Source organism: Sus scrofa, chromosome 8, assembly GCF_054392235.1.
Source record: "Sus scrofa isolate SSC_HxYL_T2T_F1_AM1 chromosome 8, Sscrofa_HxYL_maternal_Yorkshire_Landrace_v2.0, whole genome shotgun sequence".
Lineage (NCBI taxonomy): Eukaryota > Metazoa > Chordata > Mammalia > Artiodactyla > Suidae > Sus > Sus scrofa.
In genome coordinates, this window is record NC_139390.1 from 31619676 (window position 1) to 31634081 (window position 14406).

Here is a 14406-nt window from a genome sequence, read left to right on the forward strand (position 1 = left end):
AACTACCGGAGTTCCCGTTGTGGCGCAGTGGTTAACGAATCCTACTAGGAACCATGAGGTTGCGGGTTCGGTCCCTGCCCTTGCTCAGTGGGTTAACGATCCGGCATTGCCGTGAGCTGTGGTGTAGGTTGCAGACGCGGCTTGGATCCCGCGTTGCTGTGGCTCTGGCGTAGGCCGGTGGCTATGGCTCTGATTCGACCCCTAGCCTGGGAACCTCCATATGCCGCAGGGGCGGCCCAAGAAATAGCAAAAAGACCAAAAAAAAAAAAAAAAAAAAAAAAAAGAACTACCATTAGATCCAGCAATCCCACTCCTGGGCATCTATCCAGAGAAAACCATGAGTGGAAAAGAGACACATACTCCAATATTCACTGCAGCACTATATACAATAGCCAAGACATGGAAACAACCTAAACATCCATCAACAGAGGAGTGGATAAAGAAGATGTGGTACATATACACAATGGAATATTACTCGGCCATTAAAAGGAAATAAATAACGGCATTTTTAGCAACATGGATGGACCTAGAAATTATCATGCTAAGTGAAGTCAGTCAGATGGTGAGATACCAACATCATATGCTATCACTTACACGTGGAATCTAAAAAAAAGGACACAATGAACTTCTTAGCAGAACAGATACTGACTCACAGACTTTGAAAAACTTATGGTTTCCAAATGAGACAGGTTGGGGGGTGGAGGGATGAGCTGGGGGTTTGGGATGGAAATGCTATAAAATTTGGTTGTGATGATCATTGCACAACTATAAATGTAATAAAATACACCGAGTAATTAAAAAAAGGGGGGGGGAAGCCCAGAGGAAGGAAATTTTAAAATAATAATAATTTTTAAAAAAATAGAATGCACCCGGAGTTCCTGTCGTGGCGCAGTGGTTAACGAATCCAACTAGGAACCATGAGATTGCAGGTTCGATCCCTGGCCTTACTCAGTGGGTTAAGGATCTGGCGTTGCTGTGAGCTGTGGTGTAGGTCGTGGACACGGCTCAGATCTGGCGTTGCTGTGGCTCTGGCGTAGGCTGGTGGCTACAGCTCGGATTAGACCCCTAGCCTGGGAACCTCCATATGCTGCGGGAAGCGGCTCTAGAAAAGGTGAAAGCCAAAAAAAAAAAAAAAAAAAAAAAAAAAAAAAAAATTAGAAGGCGCCCAAACATGATATACATCACTTTGACTACGTATCACATCATACTGACTGCATGCCAGGCACTGTTCCAAGCCCTGTTTACACACTAATGTATTTAATCCTTATAAAACCTTGTGAGGTAGGCATTTTACAGCTGGGGAAACTGAATCACAGATTAGGTAAGCCGCCTACAGTCCCATAAGTGGCCAAGGCAGGATTTGAACCAAGGCCGTCTGTGCTCTTAGCCACTTCCTCATGGAGTCTGAATTTAGTGAATGGTCATCCTTTCCCCCCAAACTATCATTTCCACTCTGGGTAACCACTTTTTCTTTCTCTCCACATGTGACCAAATGTTGCTGACTCTCCTGAGAACAAACTAGCTCATAGAACTTTGCTCTCCGCAGTATCAGCATGCTGCAGCTTTTGCCTTTAATAATCTAACTAGACACCAAGGTAAATTCTCAATCACAAAATTCTTCTCCGGGAAAGTCTAAAATAAGATCATCTGCCTGGAGAAATATATCATAGATATTAGCTGGTAGAATTAAAAAATAATAACAAAAACATTGGGCCATTGAGTTTTCTGTTAATAATAAGTTGCAGTGCCCCATTGAGTTTTCTGTGTCACCAAATCCTCCCAGTTGTAGCTACACAAAGGCAACTTTGTCTTGAGAAGGCTACTAAGAAGATGGGCCTAATCTTGGCAAGGGCTTGGTGTACCAAGAACCATGTTATGATTTTTTTTTTTTTTAAATGAAAGCAAACAAAAAGAAATATTATTTAAGCCATATTTTCAAAAGGCACAGCACTAGCATCATCATGGACATGGATCCCTGCTTTTAGAGACAGGAATGTTCTACCTGAGCTCAAAAGGCCCAGACATACATTTTCAGAATGGCAATCTAACTAACCCAAGAAAATTAACACCTGAAAAAAAAAGTCTTCACCTTATTAAATACTTTTTTTTCTTTTCACGTGATGTGTAGTGCTTCACAAAAATGACTGAGCCAAGTCTCAGTGCTCTAAAAAGTAAATACTTTTTTTTTTTCTTTTTAGGGCTGCACCTGTAGCATATGGAAATTCCCAGGCCAGAGGCTGAATTGGAGCTGCAGCTGCCAGTCTACACCACAGCCCACAGCAACATCAGATCTGAGCCACATCTGTGACCTATGCCGCAACTCATGGCAACGCCGGATCCTTAACCCACCGAGGGAGGCCAGGGATCAAACCCGCATCCTCATGGATACTAGTTGGGTTCTTAACCACAATGAGAACTCCCGAAAGGTAAATACTTTTCATTATAATTTTTACAGGTTGGCATTTCCTTGGTCAGACAGAGGTGTCCTGTTCCTGCTTCAGCTACACAATACCGCACGGTGCATCGTACATCCGCCCATTGGCCGTCGCTATGTATAGTTTACACCTGCTCGTCCACATGGGGATTGCCTGTTGCTTCTGGGATCAGGTGGTTTGTCTCCCCAGTAGGTGGAACTCAAGGAATATGAGCAAAACTGACCATTAGCTAAAGCAAAGCACAATCAGGGGGCTAACACTGTCAGCAACTCCCCTTTCATCAACACACACCCACCTATTATGGTCTTAGCACTGGGCCACCAGGTTTCTAAGAATCACAAACACACAGTATACCCAAAGACCAATGTTGTGAACTGAGACCAGAGGCTGTTTTCTCGATTAATGTGATTAATGTAAACAGCTGTAATTTATAAGTATACATTTTGCACCACCCAGAGTCTGCTAATGCCGAAGAATTAATATTTTTCTCAAAATCACAAAGGGTTACACCAACACCTTGTCTTCTGCTATCGTCTCACTTAAGCGGCCTTCAGAAAGGTAGAGACTGTATTTTTGCTTTCTAAAATGAACCCACTCTTTGGGGTTTTTTGTTTTTCCTTTTTTTTAGGGCCGCACCCGCGGCATATGGAGGTTCCCAGGCCAGGGGTTGAATTGGAGCTGTAGCTGCTGGCCTACACCACAGCCATGCCAGATCCGAGCCAAGTCTGCAACCTACACCACAGCTCATGGCAATGCCAGATCCTTAACCCGCTGAGTGAGGCCAGGGACTGAACCTGTGTCCTCCTGGATACTAGTCAGATTCGTTTCCACTGAGCCATGACAGGAACTCCTAAAATGACCCCACCCTTCAAACCTGATAGGGTTTACCAAAAAAGAGCAACTACAAACTACAATCAAGCATTCCTGTTTCCTTATGTTTTGTATTGTACAAACACATAAACCGAATACATCTAAACACACCCACAAATCACTTTTGCATAAACTAAGTTCCTAAGATGACAAAAACTCAATGAAAAAAAAATGCTCGTATTATATAACTAAGTTACATAAACTGAGCTGTGATTTTTTTTTCCCCCAGGTGTCCTTAAACCATTGTAGAAAATAGAGGAGGCAGAGCAAGAGTGTGGTTGAAGGGCTTGTGACTTTTGTCATCAATTTACTTTTGGTTGCACCAAGAGATGACATCTTGAACTCATTCAAATGAGCCCTCTAGGGCAGTGCACTAGGAGCATTTGAATTACAAAGGGGGGGGTGAGCCTCAAATTCCTACAGTTGCCAGTTCACCTGCAATAGTTGGAGGGTATAATAATCTCCGTGTGAGATTTCAGGTGAAGCCCACATTACCTAACAGGGTTTGGAACTCACCTGTTTCTTAGCTGTTTATTCCTCCAGACCCTCCCCTTCTACTTGCACTGGAAAATTCCTTCCTCACCCCCTTCTCAGGGCAAAAAGTTAAGAGGTTGTGACAAGAGGGGATATACAGACTTCAAGGAAAGGATATTCTTTCCCTCTGCCTCCTCTGCCCCCTACAGATGCTGACAGATAGAAGGGGAGGCAACTATGAAAAGAGGCAGAAACCATCAGACAGCAAGCTCAGACCATCTCAGGAGTGCTTCACTGACAAAACCATTCAGGACCACACACAAAAAAATGGCAAGGTGCCATTTCCCCCAAATCCCTCCAGGATGAGATGTTTCTAACAACTTGAGGTGGCAGCTGAACAATTACTTATTATCATTTCTATGCTAGTTCCTCCCTGGAGTTTCTAAAGCCTTTTAATAGCACATAACCCAAGTCATCCCTGCCTTGCCATTATTGAAAATCTTTTTGCATTTGTTCTTTGAAGCAATTACTCTGAGCAGGTGGTTGTTTTGACTTATGATAGTAAATCGACATCATTTTAAGACACAGAAATCACTCCCAAGTGGAAAAATATATCTCTTAAACAGGCCAGTGGCTAAATCGCTCCAATATACCCTTTAACTTGGAATCATTCCAACACTTTTTAAACTGCATTTACATATCCATTGTAACTTCATAAACGTTTGGCACAGAAAGTCTAGATTCACGCAAAATCTATCCTTTTCCTAAGTCTTATGAATCCCAAACTTAAGCCCTCTTCAGAGTAAGTTTTTTCCAGGATTATGCATCCTCTGGGAAAACCAAATCACAGTTTCACTTGAGCATCGGTCCAACTTTGAGATCTCCCTCCCCCACCAGCACCCCAGCATCCATTCCTCTGCCCATTCTTGAAAAATCAGAAGGGACTGGAAAGGTGGAGCTGGAAACCTGTCTGAAATAGGCAAATACTTTCCTAGAGCAGCTAAAGCTCACTCACCTGGGACATAATTCATTTTTAATGAGTAGAATCTGAGAAGCATTCATTTTATAAGAAAATAATTTTATCTACTTTAACCTTCTAATCTTTGTTTAAATTACCAAGAACAGGTTCTGGTACTACTGTTACTAGTAAACCAAAGAGAACAGTCTAATCTGACTGCTCTTATCGTGACAAGGGGTAAAAAAAATGAGTCGTCTTAAACACTAGTTAGAGCAAGTACAGAGGACACGTATCCAGAAGCACATAATCTCCTTGCTTTCTATCTTGATTCCATTCCCACAACTGTTCGGGGCAAAATTCAGTCTAGAGCAGCACAATGAGAGAGAATCAAAAACTCGCTGACAACTCAAACTCTAGAGATTGGAATAAAGTGGCAATACCATTATTTTCAATCCTACAAGCTTCTGAAAACTCAATAACCAAGAGAAAGAGACTAAACCTTCAAAATTTGATTCCTTTTCAGTACATGTTCACAAAAGACTCTTGAGCAGATGAATTTAAGCGTAGCCGAGTCAGGTAAAGAAGCATGGCAGTTAGGCTAGTAGCTTGGTTCTTGGCGGTTTAGTTCTTCCTTTAACGCATACTGAAATAATGAAGCTGGGCGCCTGTGAAATGACATTGGAGTCCTCATTTTCCCCATGTGCAGTAACTGAGTCAGAGAGACCAATGCCATGTACATCAGATCAAGGTGAAGGGTAAGGTAAATGCAAAAGCCCAAATTTCTTTCTTTTCCTCCTCGTTTCCATTTCAGACTGGGGTGGTTTTGTTTCCCTCCAAGATTTTAGATCATCAATCCGATATTAATTATTGTTTAAATTAATACCAACCCTAACTTCCAAAAAATGCCATCTCATTGCTGTGATTGGGTACTCAGGTCTCTCTACAGGTTGTGCTTTATGCCACTGACAACTTTTCACCTTTTAGAATGGGCACCTGCAATTCTCAAACACTTTCCTTCTAAACTGCAGTTGTGCTTAAACCTGTGGCAACTTCTTCACATCAGTGTTGTCAACCTTTTGCTTTCTCTGCCCTAAAAAATTCGTGTGATTCCAGCATTAAAAGTTTTAAAGAACACGTTTCTAATCTACATTCATGCTAAAGAACACTAAGTGGGCCATTAAAATACCACTAAAAGTTGCTCGATTTTTTTCTGTTCAAATCCGTCCGGCCTATGAGTAAGTCCCTGAGGACACTATCTTTCTATCACTTTGATAAGCCTCAAGTAAAAAGCCACAGCCCCAAATGCCTTGGGACAGTACCCAAGAGTAGATGAACCTTTACCTAAATAAAAAAATGAATCACTTATTTGAAAAATTCCACTTCATTTATTTTAACTGATTTCTGAAAGATCCAGTAACTAATTTGTCAGCTGTCATAGTTCATCAGCCCTACACTTTTATGCAGATTGAATTTTTAACTTTGAACAACTAAGCCTGTGCTCGGCATTACCTAGGAAAGTAAATGACGACAAGAAGACATCCCCTTCCCTCCCCCTTAACACTCCCTTAAATGAGACGCCTGTCATGACTGTTTCCTCAATCTCACTTTAATAATCGGAGTCTAAAAAGTCACCTGTGCCTCCGGACGCTCCAATCATACGCTTTCAAGGGCAGGAAAAAAAAAATTGTTTCTTGTGTGGAAAAGGTTTCACCACCAGAGGAAACGTGATGGGGCTGACTGTATACGAGTTTCTGCTTTTTCAGAAGCTGACGCTTTTTAAATCGTTTCCTAAACCATTTCTTTCCCATTACTTATACCAGAGTTGGAAGGGGGATGGTAGAGTGAGGGAGATGAGGGCTAAAAAGAGAAGAAAACAAAATTTCAAAGTTGGGACCCAAACGTAAGATGAAGGGACAGTAGTTAGAAGGATTGCCAAAAACTACCTTACCTTTGTTATGTATTTGCAGTCGCCCACTTCAGATATTAACACCATTCACAGCCCGGTAGCAATTTACACAGCTAGGAAGTAACCTACCACATCTTCTCGGCCTCCCTCTTTTTAATGTAAAACCAAAATAAGGAGTGTCCAGCTACTCCCCACCGCGCCGCTTAAAGCAACAGCTCGTTTCAGGCTTAACTCCTAGACTCTGGGAATTCCAGTTTGTCAGAATTTCTTAACCTTGGAAACCTGCAGATGGAAGCTCTGGGAGGACAACTCCCGAGCCCCGGCTTCTCACTGTCCCAAACTGCACATTCCAAAGGGAAGCGGGAGCGATAACCCAAGGCAGTTCTCTGGGGCTAGATTCCAGGCGGGATCGAGAACTTGAAAGCGCGGCGACCCCCTGGCCGAGCGGCACCGGCTCTGCACCCCGGGGAGACGGGCGGCCCGGGAGTCCTGCTGCGTCCGGCGCGGCGCGCGGGGAGCGCTCAGAGTCGCGTCTCGAGCTCTTCCCGGTTCCCTCCTCCCTCCGCCCGCTGCCCTCCCCCAGCCGAGGCCATTCGCCTCACAGTAGCAAGGTTGTCTCTCGTCTACTCCCTTCCCTTAAACTCACCAAACCAGATTTTTACTCCCAACACCGGCAACTTCCCGTAAATCTGCACTGAAATTTTATCCTGCTCGCTGAGCCTCCGCTGGCTGAAGGCCAGTGCAACATTCCTGTTGTTTTAGGAGCGCAGATACCTTTGCTGAAGGTTAAAAAAAAAAAAAAAAAAACTGCCTCGATTGGGAGAGATTTGGGTACTTCACCAAACAGACTCCTCTCGGCGCTCAAAAAGTCACATCCATTTCAGAGTGCCAGAAATAGCCCCAAAAGTGGCACCTGCTCCACCTGCGGACATCTGTCGGAATCAGACGTCTGGCCCCCTTTGGGGCGTTGAGGGAAACCAAGCAGAACCACGTTTGAGGAATAAGGAACCTGCTGTTGAATCACGAGCTGATCAGTACACCCCACCCCCGTCCTTCTCCCTAGTAAAGAAGCCATTTAACCAGGTAGGATCACAGTGAGCCCGGCGGCGGGCCTGGTGGAAGGGGGACCTCCCAGAGTGTCCTTACCTGAGGCCGAGCACCGCTGGAACGAGCAAGGAGAGGAACGTCACGCGGACCAAGCCCTGACCTTTGCCGGGGCCTTAGCAGCAGGGCCTGGGGCCTGGGCGCTCGCTGCTGGTTCAGAAGTGTCTCATTTTAATGCGCTCTGACCTAAAGTTACAGCTGGTTTCTAGAAAGGGAACAAAAAAACACTGCATTTAAAAACAGCAGCCAAGCCCTCCTTTAACCTTGCCTGATCTCGGGGGAGTTGGCTCTAACCCCCACCCTATCCCCAACCCCAAGAAATCCGCAATCTGTGCCCCACCCCTCCGCATTACCTGTTTATACAAGAGTTAAGGAGCCTCACGCATTTCAATAGAGCGCTAAGCCTGTTTGTAGGCGCGTAATCGGCCAACAGGAATCGAATTCTGTGACTAAACAAACTAGAAGAGGAAGCAGGCACCACCAGGAACCTAAAACGGAGTTGTGATTTCGGGTTGCAATGTCATTCAACAGAGGGGAAGGAAAAAAAAAAAAAGTGCTGCTTCTCGCTGGGCATAGTCATAAAAAAAGTTTTGGTTTTTTTTTTGTTTTTTTTTTTTTTTGGCTAGTTAAATGAGTTAATACAAAAAGCTTAGAATGGTGCCTGGCACATTGTGTTAGCCGTCATTATTATTTTATTATTTGTTTGCACTGTGGCTTTCTTTCTCAAGAGGAGAGGGTGTGATCAGAAAAGTGGGTTCTTGATCCAACACTGCCACTCACTAGCTGTAAACCTGTGAGCCAGGTTTTTTCTTTTTTTTTAATCTCTTCCAGCGTCCTTTTTTGGAATTTTCTAATCATGAGATTTTTACAGTTTACACTCATTGTGGACCATCTAGAATGCAATGGGGAAAAAAGTTCCTGTAAAATACCGCGCAACTCATTTTCATCTCACTTGAAAGTTGCCATATTGACAAGATACATGAAGATAAATCAACCTGTACATTCCATGAAGTTTAGTAACAGAAAGGAACTGGGGACCTAGCAATCAACCATGGATGTGTGCTTCATTCTAAATTGGATTTAGGCACTTAATTTGCTGTCTGAATCTGGGAGGGTCACTTACTCTATTTGGTTAAAAGCCAGTGCTGGACAAATACTGGTCATTGCCAGTGAAATAGGGGGAAGTCATTTTTAAACTCCTCATAAATAAACAAAAGTGATTATTGAAAACTAAGATGTGATCAATCCTGACACCCTTTTTCCTCCACTTGACTTCTCTCTTTTTTTATTTTTTATTTCATTATTTTTTTGTCTTTTTGCCTTTTCTAGGGCTGCACCCACAGCATATGAAGGTTCCCAGGCTAGGGGTCTAATCCGAGCTGTAGCTGCCAGCCTATACCACAGCCACAGCAACTTGGGATCCGAGCCATGTCTGCGACCTACACCACAGCTCACGGCAACACCAGATCCTTAACCCACTGAGCAAGGCCAGGGATCGAACCTGCAACCTCATGGTTCCTAGTCAGATTCGTTAACCACTGAGCCACGACGGGGAACTCCACTTCACTCTTTTTTTATTTTTTGTTTGTTTGTTTTTTCCACACCCATGGCATGTGGAAGTTCCCAGGCCAGGGATCTAAGCCGTTCTATAGCAGCCACAATAAGAGACACAATGGTGACAACGCCAGATCCTTAATCCACTGAGCCACCAGGGAACTCCCTTAACATCTCCCTTAAAGAAGGAAAACATGGTCCTTTTACATGAATGAGGCTCTTTGTACTTTGCTGAGCACTTTCATCCACCTCATCTTATCTGATCTTACAATTCCATCCTATGAAGTACTTTATCCCCATTTTGCAGATTGAAGACACTAAGATCAAGTAGCACCAGCTTTCCCTGAGTGGTGAGGCTAGGACAGTTTCCAGTTCTAGTTAACTCTAAAAGCATTTACGAGAGTTCCTGTTGTGACTGAGTGGATTAAGAACCCAACTAGTACCCATTTGAATTTGCGTTCTATCCCTGGCCTCACTCAGTGGGTTAAGGATCTGGTGCTGCCACAAGCTGCGGCATAGGTTGCAGACACAGCTCAGATCTGGTGGTGCTGCGGCTGTGGCATAGGCCAGCAGCTGCCGGTCAGATTGGATCCCTAGCCTGGGAACTTCCATGTGCCACAAGTGCAGCCCTAAAAAGCAGATAGATAGATAGATAGATAGATAGATAGATAGATAGATAGATAGATTTATATATATACATATATATATTTATATATGGAGAGAGAGGTCAGTGACTGCAGGAGACCTGGATCTGGAGTCAGGGAAGATGGCCCTGGAGGAGGCCCAGGTCCCTGGCCCCTGCCAGGTCCTTATGGCAGTTCTGAGTTGGCTACTTTCTCTCATATATTGCCTGCTGCTTCTGCTCCTTCTTTCTCAGTTTTGCACACTGCCCCTATTAAGTGTGGATAATTCTTTTTTTTTTTTTTTTTTTTTTTGTCTTTTTAGGGCTACACCCACGGCATATGGAGGCTAGGGGCTGAATTGGAGTTACAGCTGCCACAGCCACAGCAATGCAGGATCCAAGCCGAGACTTCGAACTACACCACAGCTCATGGCAACACTGGATCCTTAACCCACTGAGCAAGGCCAGGGATTGAACCCAAATCCTCACGGATCCTAGTCGGGTTCGTTAACCGCTGAGCCATGAGGGGAACTCCAAAACAGGCTGTTTTAAGTGGCAGTCTATGGCAAAAGAAATGTGAACTTTCATTATTAATTCTTCGTGGGTGACCTCAATGCCTCTTTTGCTTTATTATTATTACTACTATTATTTTGATTCTCAGGCAACCTCCAGGATCCTGGGGCATTTGAGTCTTGCAGACCCCTGCCTTGTACTTTCTGTTTCCTTCCTTCCCTTCTGCCTAAAAACCAGAGTGCTGGAGTGAATGCAGATAACATGGAACTTGGCTTCCCATAGTTGTGAGTTTGAATCTCAGTTTTACCTCTTAGCTATGTGATGCTGGGCGAATTGTTTAACTGCTCAGAGCTTGATTTCTTCATTTATAAAACAGCACTCCCCCTCTGGATTTCTATAAAAATGAAATGAGAGATGAAATCTCATTATGATTCCTGGCACATGGTAGGTACTCAAGGAATGTTATTTCATTTTGTACCTCGAAAAAAACCTACTCCATAGCTCGCAAAGAATTACCTTTTGCATATTTTAACCTTAAATCAAATAACACTATCGCAAGAACCTGATCAATTGAGGCAAGCCTCAGACCTTTGTGGAGAACAATGGTATAATAATAACACCCACACATCTGTGTAGAATTTCCAATGATGATCATCTCTGGTCATTGCAACTGTGTGAAGTATGTATGGGTAAGGCACAAATCTTTTTTTTTTTTTTTTTTTGTCTTTTTGCTATTTCTTTGGGCCGCTCCCGCGGCATATGGAGGCTCCCAGGCTAGGGGTCCAATCGGAGCTGTAGCCACTAGCCTACACCAGAGCCATAGCAACTCGGGATTCGAGCCGCGTCTGCAACCTACACCACAGCTCACGGCAACGCCGGATCGTTAACCCACTGAGCAAGGGAAGGGACCGAACCCGCAACCTCATGGTTCCTAGTCGGATTCGTTAACCACTGCGCCACGACGGGAACTCCGTAAGGCACAAATCTTGTGTATCACCCCACTGCTCAGATTAGGAAACTGAGGCTATCAAGAATTGCTCCAAATTGCTGGTAAGTAGCAGAACCAAGGTTTTTTTGTTTCGTTTTTTTTTTTTTTTTCCAACTCTTTTTCACTTATTTCCTATTGCTAGAGCTATGAGTACTTTATCCCTATATCCAGTTGGGGCACAGAAGCAAGGAGTTCCAAACAATTATTAGTTCCTAGTTGTGGTGAAAGGGTCAGGAAATTCTAGCGAGGCTTTCCAGACATATCTCACTTTGGAGGCATGGAGACCCACAAAGAATTCCATCAAAGATCTATGCACTACATAAAGTGAGGCGTGCTAACCCTATGCAATACGCTTCCAACTCTATGACAAACAGAAGGGCAGCAAAATAAAGAGCTCAGGCTTGAAGTCAATAAGACTAAAGTTTGCATCCTGGCAATTGTGAGGTCAGGAGCTAGTTATCTAGCTCTCTGAGACTCAGTTTGCAGCTGACGGCAATACTTAACTGTGGGGTCATCAGGAGGATTAAGTGAGATGACATACACAAAAACACAGTGTTCAGAGTTCCCTTTGTGACTCAGTGGTTAATGAACCTAAGATCCATGAGGATGCGGGTTCGGACCCTGGCCTTGCTCAGTGGCTTAAGGATCAGGCATTGCCATGAGCTGGGGTGGAGGCTGCAGATGCAGCTGCAATCCAGCGTTGCTGTGGCTGTGGTGTAGGCCGGCAGCTACAGCTCGGATTTGAGCCCTAGCCTGGGAACTTCCTATGCCTAGGGTGTGGCCCTAAAAAACAAAAACAAAAGAAAACACAACACAGTGCTCAACACACTCTAGGTTTTCAAAATGTGTCAATTTTGTTTCTTAAAGATCAAAGAAAAAAAAAAAAAGGAGTTCCTGTCGTGGCGCAGTGGTTAACGAATCCGACTGGGAATCATGAGGTTGCAGGTTCGATCCCTGGCCTTGCTCAGTGGGTTAAGGATCCGGCGTTGCTGTGGCTCTGGCGTAGGCCGGTGGCTACGGCTCCGATTAGACCCCTAGCCTGGGAATCTCCATATGCCGCGGGAGCGGCCCTAGAAAAGGCAAAAAGACAAAAGACAAAAGAAAAGATCAAAGACCATACACTAAAATGTTACATGTGAGGAGTATGTTACATGAGGCATGTAATAAATACACGCAAAGAGCTTAGAACAATACCTGGCACACAGTCATTGCTATACAACTGTTTTTTGTTATTATTATTATAATTATTTCTCTATGTAACAATTCCTTGTAACATGGTTAAATGATCAGCAGTTGACATTTGTGGGAAGAAGAGCTTCTATTATTTATTTCTCATAGGGGCTGATTTTCTAAAGTGAAAAGGGTAAATATCTTCTCAATGGATTTACTTGCTACCTGATTCCTTCATGCCTCCTAATTTTACCTGAAACAGACACCTTATTGGTAGATGGGATAAAATCACCCATCTGAACCCAAGCTTTCCATTAAGGCTAGTGGTATTTTGCCCAAGAGCAATTACTCAGAAAAGAAACACTTTTATAATGTAGAACATGAACTTGACCCAGAGAGACCTCCCATCCCCACAGCTTCTCATTTCCTCATATGGTGGCCACTAGCTACCCATAGAAGCCTTTTTAAAATAAATCTCTGTCTGGCATTGCCACCATGAGCTGTGGTGGTCAAAGATGTGGCCCGGATCCCATGTTGCTGTGGCTGTGGCATAAACTGGTAGCTGCAGCTCCAATTCAACCCCTGGCCTGGATCTCCCATATGCCGCAGGTGCAGCCCTAAAAAGAAAATAAATAAATAAATCTTTTACTGAAATTGCCTGGTGGCTCAGCCGGTTAAGGATCCAGCTTTGTCGGAGTTCCTGTCGTGGCTCAGTGGTTAACGAAATCCCACTAGGAACCATGAGGTTTCGGGTTCGATCCCTGGCCTCACTCAGTGGGTTAAGGATCTGGTGTTGCTGTGAGCTGTGGTGTAGGTCGCAGACGTGGCTCGGATCCCGTGTTACTGTGGCTCTGACGTAGCCTGGCAGCAGCAACAGCTCTGACTAGACCCCCCTGCCATATGCCGCAGGCACGGCCCTAAAAAAAAGACCAAAAAAAAAAAAGATCCAGCTTTGTCACTGCTGTGGCACTAGTACTGCTTGGCAAGAGTTCAATACCTGACCCAGAACTTCCATATGCCATGGGAGTGGCAAGAAAAAGAGAAATCTTTTATTTTAAAATGTTTACATTAAATTCCCAGTGGATCTAATGGGTGCAAACTTAAGACGTGCTATTCCCATGCAGACTTTCACCCAAAGACGTTAGCGCAGGGACTAACCCCAGAACACAGTCATCAGCCCACAGATGGAAGGATGAAGGAGGGCTGCGTGAACTCTGCTGGAAGGGCTTCTGGGTTTGTGGTTTCCATGCCACACCATAGGAGGGCCCCTAGCTGAATTTTAAAAATGTACTGAGTTCACAGAAAAGGGAATTAAGTATAGCAGGGGTTCACTTCGAACATTAATCTCGGAGGCCAAATCCTTCATTTTGAGAAAGGCCTTCAATACGGGGAGTCCCTTGACCTTCGTTCTTCCTGCACAAATAGCTCTGCCAAAGCCCGCCTGCTTGAGCTGTGGGCTTTTCCCGCCTCACCTGCCTGCTGAGACGGAAGGAGCCCCAGTGTAAATTCTAGCCCCTTAAAGGCCCACTCAAGACCAAGACGTGGTTCTGTATGGCAGTAAATGCTGTTAATTCCTTTCTATCCCTTTAAGGCTTGTTCCCCACCAGAGAAGATCTCCAGATTTCCTTTTATTTTATAATGGAAAACGGCCTCATATAAGAAGCTCAGTCATTCAGCAATAACTTATTAAAAAAGATTGTCAACATAAAATTACTAGCATTTATTAAGTGCTTACTGGAGTATTTGCCAGAAGCTGTGTTAAGCATTTTACATGTACTAACTTCTTTTTTTGGATTAACTTTTTGAACCTCA

General features: G+C 44.1%; 1 protein-coding gene across 37 annotated transcripts in view; it reads right to left on the reverse strand.

The window, feature by feature from the left end:
* RBM47 (RNA binding motif protein 47) overlaps positions 1 to 14406 on the reverse strand; it is a 303668-nt gene that overhangs the window by 176235 nt on the left and 113027 nt on the right. For 11 of the 37 annotated variants that reach the window (XM_084971929.1, XM_084971916.1, XM_084971905.1 and 8 more), the window contains 2 exons: positions 10744 to 10830; positions 7790 to 7952 (listed from right to left, as the gene is read on the reverse strand). Coding sequence is in view for 3 of the 37 variants with exons in the window: in XM_021101123.2 (XP_020956782.1) it covers positions 6686 to 6730 (45 nt within the window). In the remaining 34 variants the exon portion in view is untranslated. Of the gene's footprint in view, positions 1 to 6685; positions 7173 to 7289; positions 7953 to 8100; positions 8193 to 10743; positions 10831 to 14406 lie in introns of those variants that run through there. The other 26 variants (XM_084971907.1, XM_084971928.1, XM_084971917.1 and 23 more) reach the window with 8 other exon arrangements.